The sequence below is a fragment of the Notamacropus eugenii genome, chromosome 1 (assembly GCF_028372415.1).
Source record: "Notamacropus eugenii isolate mMacEug1 chromosome 1, mMacEug1.pri_v2, whole genome shotgun sequence".
In the NCBI taxonomy this organism is placed as follows: Eukaryota; Metazoa; Chordata; class Mammalia; order Diprotodontia; family Macropodidae; genus Notamacropus; species Notamacropus eugenii.
In genome coordinates, this window is record NC_092872.1 from 390,049,007 (window position 1) to 390,063,629 (window position 14,623).

A 14,623-nucleotide genomic window follows, 5' to 3' on the forward strand; every position below is an offset into this window, starting at 1 on the left:
GAAAAACACAAATTAAGATCATCTTTGTTGTATTATATGTGGGCTGTGAGTCTGACACCTCTGGCCTTAGTCATATATTGAGAGCAAGGACTGAACAAACACTCAGTGCTCCACTCATACCCAAAGAATTCCAAAAAACCTAGAAAACTGCTTCTAGCACAATGGGTAGCTTATCTATGGAGAATTTGTGGGATGACATAGACAAGAATGACATAAAGTGAGAAGTTCAGGATATATAACTTTGTATTGTGAGCACAATGCCTTACATACAGTAGGTACCAAAGAGATGTTTGTTGAATTGAAGTGAAATGGAGGTAATAAAGAGATCATAGATCCACTGAAGTATTAAATTATTTTTTAATATATTCATTTTATTTATTTTTAATGCTCTACAATCACTACCATAAAACTTAGATTATTTTCCCCCTACCTCCCTCCCACCCCCCTCCTCCCTCCCCAAGATGGCATACAATTCTATATAAGATCTACACATACGTTCCTATTGAATACATTTTCATTATAGTCATGCTGTGCAGAAAAACTAAAATAAATGGGAGAAATCATATAACAAACCAAAACATAACACACACACATGCACACATACACACACACACACAATGATCTGTTACATTCTGCGATTGAATTCCGTAGTTCTTTTGAAGTATTAAATTATAACTAATATTTTACACTTGTAGGTTCTTGTTTTTTTTTTTAATGTTTATCAGAGATGGTACATTAGAAAGAGTATTGGGCTTTGAGTCAGAACATTTAGTTTTGAATCTTAAGTCTGGGCAAGTTGCTTGACCTCTCTGAGCCTGTCATAAGTATAATCTAACTACTTGTACTGCCTGCTACAGGGTTGTTGTGAGGAAAATACTTTGTAAGCCTGAAAGAACCACTGTGAAATGTGAACCAAAAGGTGAACTCAAGTGTGAGCTACTGTTTGATCCATATTTGACAGATGAGGAAACTCGGGGCAGTGCATTAAATGACTTGCTTGAGGTAACAGGGTTAGCTAGTGACAGAGCTGGGATGAGAACACAGATCTTTGGACTCCATATTCAAGGTTTTTTCCACAACATGGCATTGTTAAATGAATCATAAAACTGAGTAGCAGACAAGCTCCCTTCCATGTGGTGAAATTGGTGCTCCGAACCACAAATGTTTACCAACTCATTTCAAGAAGATATTCCAACTCAATAGTTTCAAGGACAAACAAGGGACAATGGTAAACAGTGCACGACCATTGCTTACTTACATATAACCTTTGAATTTACTGAGGTTATTGTTGGGCTTCTCACACACGATCTTGCTCTGAAAGAGTTCTGGTTCAAATCGAGGCTCCTGTAAGAAAGATTATACCATGAATTTATCTCGTTGGATGGACCCAGTTTTTAATAGGATCATCAGACAAGCTAATCACTGTTAGAACCATTCCAAATTAGCAGTCCAGCAAGGGGTAATCCCTTCTTTGTCATCCTTGAGAGTTGTAATACAGTAGAAGAAAAAGCTAAATCCTCATTATGGGAGAGAAAAGTGACCAAAATCTCCAATGTGTACCTGAGGGCCCAGCAAAGTGTACAACAGAGATTGTCTCGTCTGAGACCTACTCCACTGCCTGTTGGGGCTTAGATCTCTTTAGATCCTCCCTCCCATTTTTTAAGGATAATATAGTATGATAGGAAATACACAAGTGTGGGAGGCAGGAAACTTTGCAAAGCCTACCATATGCAAGAAAGAGTCTGTGCCTAGGCAGTGGGGATAAAAAGATTAAAAAAAATTATAGTCTCTGCCTTCAAGGAGCCTGCATGCTATTGGATGGGGATAGGGCATGTATGTAATTAGTAACAGCTATGGAATGATAGGGACAAAGGAGAGAATAGCCTCTAGGAAAATTTGAGGGAGAGATTGCTACCCTGAGTGAGGGGGACTGAAGAAAGCTACGTGGAGGAGGTGGTGCCTGAGTTGAAGCATGAGAAGGATTCTGACAGGTAGAGATGAGGAGTGCTTTATTTGGTCTTAGGACTTGAGTTTGAGCAAAGATCCAGATTTGAGGACTTACAAAGAATTGGTACTTGAGAAGCTAGTACAAGCATAAGCTTTATTACCATGTAGCACAGCAAGCAGGTAAAACATACATGCATACATACATACACACACTATATGATAATGCAGACAGAAATTTGGCCACACGCAGGGTCAAGGTCACTCATAATAGAAGGAATCATGTACCATGACAAAATCTCTGTGGAGGTATATGCTTAGAGTGGGTCTGAGCAGCTAAGTTTTATACTTTAAAGATGAGCTTGGTTGAGCACAGGTATCAATTTCATATATGGGAAGTGACATTCTGAACCACACTTAGATGTGGTAGTGAAAAGCCCCAAGCTGCTTATTGATACTGGACTTGGGGAGAGGAGTTTCCTAATTGGGACCAGAAATTGGGTGAGAGTCTGAATCTGTGATGGGGAACCCAGAAATGGGTGTTGGTGTGGAGCTTCATCCAACCAGGAGCCAAGATCATTTATGTGTTTGGCACAGGGTCAGAAGGAGTCAGGCCAGTGGGCAATTCAGGCTGTAATTGCTTATTGTTTATTGTCACAAAGACTAGTTAGCCTAAGTGACTTCAGATTGGAGTTCTATCACTTATAGTTCCAATATCAAACAGTATATTTCAAAAATCCCAATTTTCATAAGGAAAGAGTATATGAATTCCAACAGACTTGTGGAAATGGACTGAGATAGGAAATGACATGTTGAGTTGGTAGAACAGTTATAAACGGTTTCATTTTGACTGTTTTGACTACGTGAAGGGAGTCAGATGAAATAAGATTGGAAAAAGTAAGTTGAAGCTATACTATGTAAGTAGGACCTTAAGTGCCTGGTGATGAGAAGTTTGCATTTTATCATAGAGATAATAGGGAGCCACTGATGTTTTTATTGTGAGGATAAAATAAGATGATGGGATTTGAAAACACTTTGAAAGAAGTTACACCTATATAAGGTGGTGGTAATGGTATTTTATACATGGTGTAGTCAGAAATGTGAAAAAAAAGCTAGCATTTAGATAGCACTTTAAGATTTGCAAAGTGCTTCCTAAATATATGTTGTTTCATCCTCACAACTCTGGGAGTTAGGTGCTGTTATTATTCCCATGTTACAGATGAGGAAACTGAAGTAGACAAAGGTGGAATGACGTGCCAGAATCACACAGGTAGTTAAGTGTATGAGGAAAGATTTGAACTCAAGTCTTCTTGACTCAAGGACATCTAGGTGGTATAGTGGTTAGAGCACCAGGCCTGGAGTCAAGAAGATTCATCCATAAGTTCAGATCTGGTCTCAGACACTCACTAGCTGTGTGATGCTGGGCAAGTCACTTAACCATCTTTGCCTCAGTTTCCCCATATGTAAAATGAGCTGGAGAAGAAAATGGCAAGCCACTAACATATATTTGTAACCCCTCCCAAAACAAACAAAAAAACCCTCAAAACTCCCAAATCTTAAATTGGGACATGAAGAGTCAGATGTGACTCTTGAATAACTGTGGTTATAACTTGATTCTGGCTACAGAACTCTAATTCACTCTATCCTCTGAGATCCTAGATGGTGTTATTGAAATGGAATTTATGAAGGGAGTTATTTTGGAGAGTCCCTTGAAATCTCCCTTATAAGTATGTGACATGAAGCATAAATTTGTCACTAAGTTTCATAAGACGTAGAATTAAAGGGCAAATTTAATTCTCATGGTAACAAAGGCAGTGTTATCCTCTCAGTTTCTGTTTGCTCATGTCTAAAATGAGGATGTTCAAACTTGCTCCATTTGTCTCACATAAATGAGATAATAGGTATAGTAGTACAATGATCATAAATTAGAGCTGAAAGCGATGTTAGAAGGATTCTAGTTCAACCTCTTTATATGATAGATGAGGAAAATGAGATCCAAAGTGGGGTCACTTATGTGACTATCCAAGGTTACATAAACATCATATGGTAGAGTAAGGATTGCATCACCTGTAAGGAAGCTTTGTAAATTGTAAAGCATGATACAAACGTTGTTAGCTCTTTGACTAACATAATTAGACTATGAGCTCCTTGAGGGTAGTGACTATTTTTTTTGCTTTTCTTTGTATCCCCAGTATTTAACATAGTGCCAAGCATAGAGGAGGTACTTAATAGATGCTTTTTAACTGACCATTATTATGCCAACTTTAACCACAAATGTATTGTCCAAAAGATCTGTAGCAATGGTGTATTAGATAGGGCACCAACATGTAGAGGGTGCTGGCAGTTGTACTCTTAGGGCAGAGAAGAAACAACTGAGCTTGGCACTTATTTAGCAAGATTAAAGTAGAGAGGTGTCAGGCTTCCACCCCCCAGCAGCTACATCCCAAGTGAGCTTCTTTCCCATCCTCCATCATCTCGGTTGGGCCTTGTTTCCCTTCCAGGATTCTGTGCTTCCTCTGTCCCAATAAATTTGTCTTCAAAAGTTGGTTTGAGGGCATATTTTTGTCCCATTTGCTTGGCACTAACTGAGCGGACATGTTCTTCCTGCCTGAAATAAATCACTTATCAACTAGCTTCTAAAAATAGCACTATTTTCCCTCTTGTATTAATTCTTTTAGGGACAAGAAATGCTGAACTTTGAGATGGTGACAAATAATGTTGTAATTTGTCATTCCTTTTCTTGCCACTGATCAGGACATGTGTTTCACCTGCTTTTTGACCCTTGCCTCATTGCTGGGTTTTGAAATCCAGACACCTCAAATGTGAACGTAAGATGAGTAATGGGACCCAATGCACCCTTGGGAATGGGGCCCTTCCATAATAAATCGCCCTGCCCTTAATTTTAACCTCTGGGTATCATAGAACACTAGGGATAAAAGGGATCTTGGAATTTGTATTTTCCTGATGAGGACACTGAAGTAGAGAGATGTGAAATGACTTTCTGAAGGTTGTTCAGGACTCCCTGGCAGGGTTAACAGCTCAGGTCACCTGTCTCCCAGGGCTTTGCTTTTTTCCCTGTACCACAGGACAGTAGGCCAATGGTGGGTAAAATTGTGAAGGAGAACCAACCTACATTCTTTCCTCCCTCCCTTCTGCACTTCCTTCCTTCCTTCCTTCCTTCTTGACCCTGGAGGTAATAAGAAGCCAATGGCTATTGATCCACTGAACAGGGGCATGACAAAGTCAGACCTGTGCTTTAGAAAAATCACTTTTGTTGCTAAATGGACAATGGACTGGAGTGGAAAAAGCCTTGAGGAGTGGAAACTAATTAGAGGGTGACCGAAATCACTCAGATGACAAATGATGAATGAATGAATGAGGGTGGTAGCTTCCTTTCTATTAATGTTCTTTAACAAAAATCATGTTCACTTCCCAATGATTCCCCTTTCTTCCACCCTCATGCTTGCCATGGAAGACTCCATTTAAAAAAAAGAATTAAGCAAAACAGATCAATAAAATGGCCACATCTGACAATATATACACCTCATTGTGTTTCTAGAGCATACCACATTTTAGCTGAGAAGAAGGAGGCGTTAGTTCTGGGAAGTCACAATTGCTCACTGCCAAAATTGGTTGTTCCTACCTTTATAACATGTCTTCTCTCCATGTACATAGCCACCACCCTCATCCAACCCTTCATTATTTCTCATTTGGACTATTGTGATCACCCTCTAATTAAGTCTCTCTTCCTCAAGGCTCTCCCCATTCCTCTCCACTGTCCTCATAGCTGCCAAAGTGATTTTCCTAAAGCCTAGGTCTATGTTATGCTTCTACTCAATGCTCTTTGTTTCTTAATTACCTCTTGGATCAGATATAAACTCCACCATTTTGCATGGATAGCTGTTCTCTACCTGGCTACCTTTCCAGATTCATATACTTTATACTCCCTTCTACATACTCCATGATGAGCTAGACTGGTCTATTTGCTGTTTCTCAAACATGCCATTCCATCTCCTATCCTATTGCTTTTGTACTGGACGCCTCTCATTCCCAGAATGCTGTGATCCCGTCACCATTATCTCCTAATTTTCCTAGCTTCTTTCAAGACAGCTCAGCTTTAATCCTCTGAAGAAAGTCTTTTCCTGATCCTTCTCTGAGATTATCTTCTATCTACTATTTATCTAACAAGGATCTGGCCAATTTACATGTGCACATTGTGGAAACATATTAAAAACATCTTTTCAAGTTTCTCTAGAAGTGTTAATACTATTTTTCTACCTAAAATTTTCCCCCTTGGGAACATGAGAACAAAATCTAAGACCTTCTTTAGAAATGGAATATGGGTGACAACAAAACTTAACTCATGTCCAGATAATTTCATTGCTTTCCCAACCCCTGAAGTGACTGTGCCTAAGGACAGTGTCTTCTCTCCTGAAATGCAAGATTAAGATACTAATGACAGGAGGGGGAAGTGGGAGACTTTCTGTAGGTAGACTTTTCTAGTGGTACTCTCATCACACCATGTAATCAATTCCTAATCATAAGACAGATCCTACCAACTGGTGGCCTGTCAAATAGTTTAAAATCTACTAAGAATACTTGAGTATTTTAAACGCTTTATTCAGAAGGGCTTAACAATGACTTGATGACTTGAGAAATATGATATATTAAGGATGAATAGATATAAAACACTGTAAAGATAGTCTATCCTGACGAGGAAATGGTGAAGAATAATGGATTCCACCAAGTCTTACTCTTATAGTCCCAGTTGGCATGGAAGTGACTCTGGGGTCTCAAAAGCTATTAAATGGGCAGTGCAAATTCTAGAAAATTCTACCATGTTGAAAGTGCTTTGAATTTGGTTCTGTCCCAGACTGAATTTACTGTCTTAAGAATTGAAAGGTTCATTAGGTGATAAATTCTTTGTCCATTGTGAACCATGAATCAAATAAAAAAAAACCCCAGTCTTCTACCACCTCCTTCTGTTTCTGTATAAGTGGTGGTGGAATTAGTGGAAAAGATAGCATAGGGTACTAAGAATCATAAAATTTTTTAGACCATCTGTAAACATGAACATAACTGTAGTCTAATGACCAGTGGATTGATATTCTATTGGACGAACTGAACACTATCAGTATTGAACCCAGAAGACAAGAGGAAGTCATTACTAAATGGAATGCAAGGTCACACATTTTCCTTCTCTCTGAGGTTACTTTATATTTTGCATATATCTTATATGGGCCTTTTTATTTTCATATTGTGTTTCCCATTAGAATGTAAGATCCTTGAGGTCAGGAACAGTTTTTCTCCCTTTCTTTGTATTCCCCAGAACTTAGAATAGTGTATAACATATAGTGAGTGCCTAATAAATGTTTGTTAAACAAAGGAGTTAGTGGAATAAGTTTCCAATGTCTATGAGGCATGAATACTTCAGAGGAGTCAGATGGGACATGGTGAGCACCTGCTGTTCATTATAAAAAAAAAAAATGGAAATACTCAATATTATCAGACAGGAAGTGATGTTTATTGATATGAGAGTCATATCAGAATCAGCTGCATGCAGTTAGATCCTCAACTAGTTAGAGAAAAAGAATCAAAATCAAATTAGAAAAAGGGATAATGATGAGAAAAAGGCACTGTGAACAATTGCGATAGCTTAAACCTGAACTATTCCACTAGGATGCTGAAGCTGAGATATGGGAAATGGAAAAAAGACAAGAATACTGCTACCATTTACCACCATTTCTTGCAAGAGTTTAACTGATACACAAGTTTCCATAAGGAATTCAAGAGAGTTCAGACACTGCCTTAGTCATCCATTTGATCTTGTGAAGGGAAGCATTGATTGAGGATATAAGCTTTTAAAAAAAAACACTGTAAAGGAGGATAATGAAAGATTACTAGTAGCAATATCTTATAGAAAAGTAAAACAGGAGAAACAAAAACAAGTCTAAAGAAAACTTGACATAAGAATGAATGACATGAACCTAGAACATTCCTAGATGAAAATGGCAGAATACAAATATGAAGTTGCAAAATGTAACAAATCTATCAACATTTCCATAATGATTTATTTTAATTCATCAATGACAAAGAAATCAACTCCATTTGGACTTTAACACCTCAGTCTCTATGCTGAGGTAGAAATAGTACTTAGGAAGCTAGAATTGGGAAATATGGCTGTATCAGATCAAGCATACACCAAGGATATTAGTTATAGAGGTAATACAATTTTGGAAACCTTGAAGGATAACTTTATAAGATATTGCAGGAAATGAAAGATATGAATGGAATGAAAAAATAGTGTATGATATTAATATTCTAAAAAGGTGATTGAGTGGACATCAATGATTATGAAGTTATAATATCTACCATTATCTTTATGATGGTGCTCTTCATACATACATATATATTTACATGGTATCCTTGATAAAAATATGAAAAAAGAATAGCAGATTTTTACCAATGATATTCAATTATATATTATATCTTTGGTCAAATAGTTGACTTAAAGTTGCAAAGACATAGGGTCCTACTGATTTACAAAAAAAAAAAAGATTTGACTCACTAGAGCAAACAAGACTCTTCAAGGCTCAACAAGGAGTCTCTCATGCATATGTTAATATCATACAAGAATCCTGGATAAATACTGCATTTCACAATGCTCCCATAATTAACATCAAGTGAAACACAAAATAGGGACATGAATGTTTGCCATTGCTGTATAGGATATCTTGCAGAAAGTACAAAGGGAACAGTGGTTTCTTGTTGAAGGTAAGGTCTGAGCATGATATTGAGCTTATTATATCAGTCCCTGTGTGAGACTGTGGTGATGACAGTCAAAGAATATAATACAATCTTGGGTTATATTGGAAATGTACAGCTTCTTTGAATGAGGTGGTGATAGTCCTGCCATTAAGATACTAGGTAGTGCAGTGATAGAGTACCAGGTCTGAATTCAGGAAGACCTGAGTTCAAATCCAGCTTCACTCAATTACTAGCTGTGTGACCCTGGAGAAGTTGCTTTATTCCATTTACCTCAGTTTCTTCATCTGTAAAATGAGCTGGAGAAGGAAATAGCAAACCACTCCAGTATCTTTGCCAAGAAATCCCCAAATGGGGTCATGAAGAGTTGGATATGATTGAAAAGACTGAACAATAACAGCAATAGTTCTGCCAGACTCTGCCCTGGTCCAACCACATCTGGAGTATTAGGTTCAGTTTTGGGCAGCATAGTTTAGAAAAGACAGTGATAAGTTGAGGAATGTTTAGAGAATTTTCACCAAAAAGGGGAAAAGCTTTGAGTCCATGTCATGTGAGTATAAGTTGAAGGAAATGGGGATATTTAGCCTGGAAAAGAGAAGACTAGAAGTGGAAAAGAGAATTACCTTCTATTATGTAAAGAACTTTCATATGGGACAGATGTATTACAATTATTTCCTTTGGCTGCAGAGGGCAGAACCAGGAATGACATATGGAAGTTTTGGAAAAGGGCAAATTTGGGCTCCATGTCCAGAAAAACCTGCATAGCAGTTAGAACTATCCAAATACGAATGGACTGCCTTGGGAGGTCAAGCGTGCTGCCTTTTGGAAGTCTTTCAGCAAAGCGTAGTAGACCACTTTTTGGGTTTGACCAGATTCTGAGGCTGAAATTCTGTGATTCTATGATTCAGATTCTTTCTACAGAAATGACAGGAATGATTGTTGGGTGACCTAATCTTTGGGTTAATCTAATTCTCACTAACTATGCCATTCAGTTTGTAACTGAGTCAACAAACATTTATTATGTGTCCCAGTCACAAAAATATGATTCATCCCTCCAAGAAACTCACATTACTATAGTGGTGAAATCATGTAAATAACTATGTTCAGACAAGGAATATATAATAAAAATGGGAGGTGATCTCAGAGGAAAGGAATTAGTAGAAGGGAGGACTACAAAAAGCCCATTTCAGAAGGTGTGATTTGAAGCCCATCTTGAAAAAAGTAAAGGAAGTTAGGAAGGTGGTAGCAGGAGGAGAGGAGAACATATAAGAAATAGAATATTATATAAGGAGTGACAAGTGTAACAGCATAGGTGAATTGTATAGTTTGTAGATGGAAGTAAAGTCTAAGTAGATTGAAAAGGTAGTAGGGTAGCAAGATTATGAAGGACTTTAGATGCTAAATAGAGGGGTTTATATTTGATCCTAATGGAAATAGGGAGCCACTGGAATTTTTTGAGCAGTGGAGTGACATAGTCAAACTTGTGCTTTAGGAAAATCACTTTGGCAGGTTAAGGGAGGATGTATTAGAATGGGAGATTCTTAAGACGGGGAGTGACTGGCTCGAAGATTATTGTCATAGCTCAAGTGAGAGAGGTTGAGGCTTGTACTATGGTGATGGTTATGTGAATGGAGAGAAGGGGACCTGTGGTAGAAGCAATATCCTGACCCCTCTCCTTCCCATGTAAGTCAGCCTAATTTTACCTTAAAACCTTCCCTCAGACTTGCTATGTTCAGGGTAATAAAAAACAGTCTATTGATGATATCTCCTCATTGACTGAGAAGGAAGAAGTCATGAAGAGCTCAGGAGGCTGTCTGACACTGGTCTGGTAGATCCCCATGGCTAACTTAGGCAGGGGAGCTTTGTTCACCTGGGTCAACTTAGGGTTTCCTCTAAGCATAACCTTGTTGAATATCCTTCTCCTGCTATGACTAAATAAATCTCTTTTGTTAAATGTTGAGTGGTGTGTTATTTTTTTCAAATATTGAACCTAAATTATCAGGAAATTGGCCTGAGTCAGCCAATTTCTAAATTGGCTAAAACAGAGAATATCTGAGAGATTCTGGAAAAGTAGAAGTGACAAGATTTGACAAAAGACTGGATATGTGGAGTGTGAGTGAGACATTGAGGATGGCATCAAGTTTGTGAGCTTGGGTGACTGGGATGGTGGTGTCTTTGATAATATTAGGGTATTTGGAAAGAGAGAGAAGGGTTTTTTGGGGAGAATAATGAGTTTTGTCTTGAGACATGTTGAGTTTTAGAAGCCTACTGGATATCTGGTTTCAGGTGTCCAAAAGGCATTTGGGTGATGTGTGACCAGAGCTCAAGGGAGCTCAAGATATATAGATCCAGCAATCATCTGACTAGACGATAACAACTGGTGAGATCACCAACTGAGACAGTTTATAGGGAAAAGAGAAGACCTAGGACAGAACCTGAGTATGACTTAGATAAAGATAGAGCAATGGACACAGCATGAGTGGTCAAATAGAACAGAGAGCACTATCATCTAGGAGGAGAGGGTGATAGTTTGAAAAGCTGCAGAGAAGTCAAGAATAATGAGGATTAAGAAAAGGCCATTAAATTTGGCAGTTAAGAGATCACTGGCGACTTTGGATAAAGCTGTTTCAGTTAAAAGATGGAGTCAGAAATCAGATTGAAGAGGGTTTAGAATTGACTGAGAGGAGAAGAAGTGGAGGTACCTAGTTTAGATAGCTTTTTCAAGGAGTTCAGGTGAAATGGAGAAGATTGATGGCTAGTAGAGCTGGTCAGATTGTGAAGCTTTTCTTTGCTTTTAAAGGATGGAAGAAATATAGCTATGCTTGTAGGCACGGGGAAAAGAGACATGTCATAGATAAGGAGAGATTGAAGACTGGAGATATAGTTGGTATGATATCAGGGTTAATTTTATTGGAGAAGATGGGAGGGGATGGGATCCCCAGAAAATCTGTTGTTTAATGTGCCCAACTATGGTTCTCAGAACCAGGGTAATGCCATTCTAGCCCAAGTTACTCAAGCTGGAGAGGCAAGTGAAGTAATTCATCTATCCATCAATTAACAAACCTTTGTTTAGTACCTACTGTGTACAACACTGTACTAGGCTCAGAGAGACACTTTCTTGGAGCTTATAGTTTAGCAAGTAGGAGAATAATTTCCTTTCCCCATCTATATGTTCAGTTATTAAAATTGGGCCAACTAATGTGGAAGAATCTAGGCAGTACCAAAGAACCTTCCTTGGCTTCAGAGAGCTTTCTCTTATTCTAGCCCCATCCTGCTTCCCTAGGCTTGCCTCTCATTACTTTCACAAATTTCTGTCCAGCCAAGCCACACCTCACTCACTGTGTCCTACAGACATGTTGCCTTCCCTGTATCTTTGCTGAGGCTGCTCTTTCCACATGATGTTCCCCGGCCCTTCATTTCATTTGTAGCCAAATCTGATGAACTGTGTGAGTCCCAGTTTAAACCTCAGCTCCTAGGTGAAGCTTTCCCTGACTGCTCCAGCCTAAAATGAACCTCTCCCACCTCTGTACTCTTACAGTACTTAATATGTGAGTGATTCATCGGGGAGTTACAGACACTACAGATAGGCGATTTTCTGAATAAGGGGACCTGAGCTCGAGGCTCCAAGAGATTCAGTGTTTTGTTTGGGGCCACCCAGCTGGTAAGTATCACAGACAGCATTTGAACTCGGGCGTTTCTGACATGAACTCTAATACTTTATCTCCTATACTATAGTGGAATTCCATACTGATAGCAATTTTTTCATGTTTACTTATTCCTCTCCAGTTAGAGTACACATTTTTGGGGTATGATGATGATGATGATGATAATGATAATAATAGTTAACATTTATATAGCACTTAATATATGCCATGCACTGTGCAAAGCAGTTTACAAATTTTTATTTCATTTGATCCTCACAATAACCCTGGGAAAAAGATGCATTTATTAGCCCCATTTTATAGATATGGAAACTGAGGCAAACAGAGGCTAAGTGACTTGTCTAAGGTTACAAAAATAGTAAGTATCGGAGGTAGGATCTGAACTTGGGTCTTCCTAACTTCAGCCTCAGTGCTCTATCCACTGTGCCACCTAGCTGCCTCTGACCAAGATTGTCTTAGACTTTTCCCTACCCCACACAGGGCATGGCAACAAAGTCTAGTACCACCAAGAGTCACTTGGCTAAGAACTGGAAGAACTTGGTTCTTCTTCCAGACCTATCACTCACAAGCATGATGGCAGTCACTTTTTCTCATCTATAAAATAAGTTGGGATAGGAACTGTGAGGACTTATTGGGCAACTCATTTGAATGTAAGGAAGGTTGGTTGCAAGGTCCCCCAAAGAATGTAGCAGGATACCACATAGACAAATGGTATGCACTGTTTGGTGGGAAACTTCCTTTCTGCAAAGGAATTTGACTGAACACCTAAAAATAACTGGATCAGATCTATACCATCTGACTGACGTGGAATGGTATAAAAAGGGCTGGTTCTGGAGGACCTAAGATTAAACCCCACTTCTGACACTAACTACCTTGGTGACCTTGGAGAAGTCATTGAACCTGGGTCTTAGTTTCTCAATTTGTGAAATGAAGGGGTTGAACTAGGTGACCTTTGAGATCCCTTCCAGCTCTATGATCCCTATGAAATTGAACATCGTAGAGGTAAATACAACATCATAGATTGTCTGAGAAACTCTCCATCCTGAGTGCCATTACTATGGAAGGTGATGAGTAAAAGCCAAGGGACAATAACAAATGTGTTGCTTAACTCATGGGATTGTTATGAAATTCAAGTGAGATAATGGAGGAGAAAACATGCCCAGAAAGTGCTACACTACAATATAAACAAAAGGGATTACTACTGTTCTAGTAGATTCATAGAAAATACTTAGTCATAGGCTGATCATGCTAGAAAGTCCCTTAGAGGGAGATAGTCCAATCTCCTTCCATTTCAGAGAAGGAAACTAAGGCTGTTAGCTACCTACCATTGTCCCGGGTCATACTATCATAATGAAGGGCAGCACTGTCCCTAGCTCTGAGAACCCCAGATTATCAGGATTCTTAAAATATACTCTGGAAGCTATCTAGCTCCCCCTGCACATATTCTTCCCTTAGATATAAGATTTGCTTCCTGGTGCTTTTGCTTTATTTTTGTTGATTGAAAAATGAGCACCCAACTGTATTCTCTGCTCATAACCCAATTGAAGGATTCTCCAAAAAAATGCCTAGGTTCTTGATTTGGGGGTTGGTAATACCCAAATATCAAGATAATGTCCCACTGATGGATGCTATAAAGGGTGGGGTAGTCTATTAGGACAGGAGCTGCAGCTCAGACCAAACAAAGGAGAGAGTGGCACAAAGGGTGAAGGGAACCAGGGCATTTGGAAAGTAATATCTTTTCAGGTTGTCAAGGTAGGGGAAAGACTCTTCAAATCTTTTCTGGTGATCTTCTAAGTGATTGAGTTTTCGCTCCCAGCATTAATGTATGCTTCTTTTTCTTAGGCTGGAAATGCACCTAAATAACTTACCTGGCCTGTAAGAATCTTATCTGAAAAACTGCCTTCACTTTATAACCGTCACAGTTGGAAGGAGTTGGAATGACTTTCAAGATAACAACCGGGCAGAGTGCAAAGCACTGTCTGGTTCTTACTGGGAAAGTTTTTGTCAAGAGTGTTGTATAAATTGCCTTGATTCACACCTATCCATGTGATTAGCTAAAGGACAGGAGTTTAAGAGAAGGGAAAGAGGGAAAAAAGTAAGATTTCCATTTTTGTCTTAGGCAGAGTTTTGGCAGGGGTTCTTCCAATAGAAAGTGTACATGTACATGTCTTTCTAACCTATTGAGAAAACTGATCCCCTTTTCACAGATTCAATAGCATGACACAAAACACATAATCAGAATCAGGAAATCT

General features: G+C 38.8%; 1 protein-coding gene across 3 annotated transcripts in view; it reads right to left on the reverse strand.

The window, feature by feature from the left end:
• The window catches only part of ATP10B (ATPase phospholipid transporting 10B (putative)), a 316,520-nt gene that overhangs the window by 89,217 nt on the left and 212,680 nt on the right, over window positions 1-14,623 (reverse strand). For all 3 annotated transcript variants that reach the window (XM_072630895.1, XM_072630894.1, XM_072630896.1), the window contains one exon: window positions 1,259-1,344. In XM_072630895.1, coding sequence (XP_072486996.1) covers window positions 1,259-1,344 — 86 coding nt within the window. The remainder of the gene's footprint in view (window positions 1-1,258; window positions 1,345-14,623) is intronic.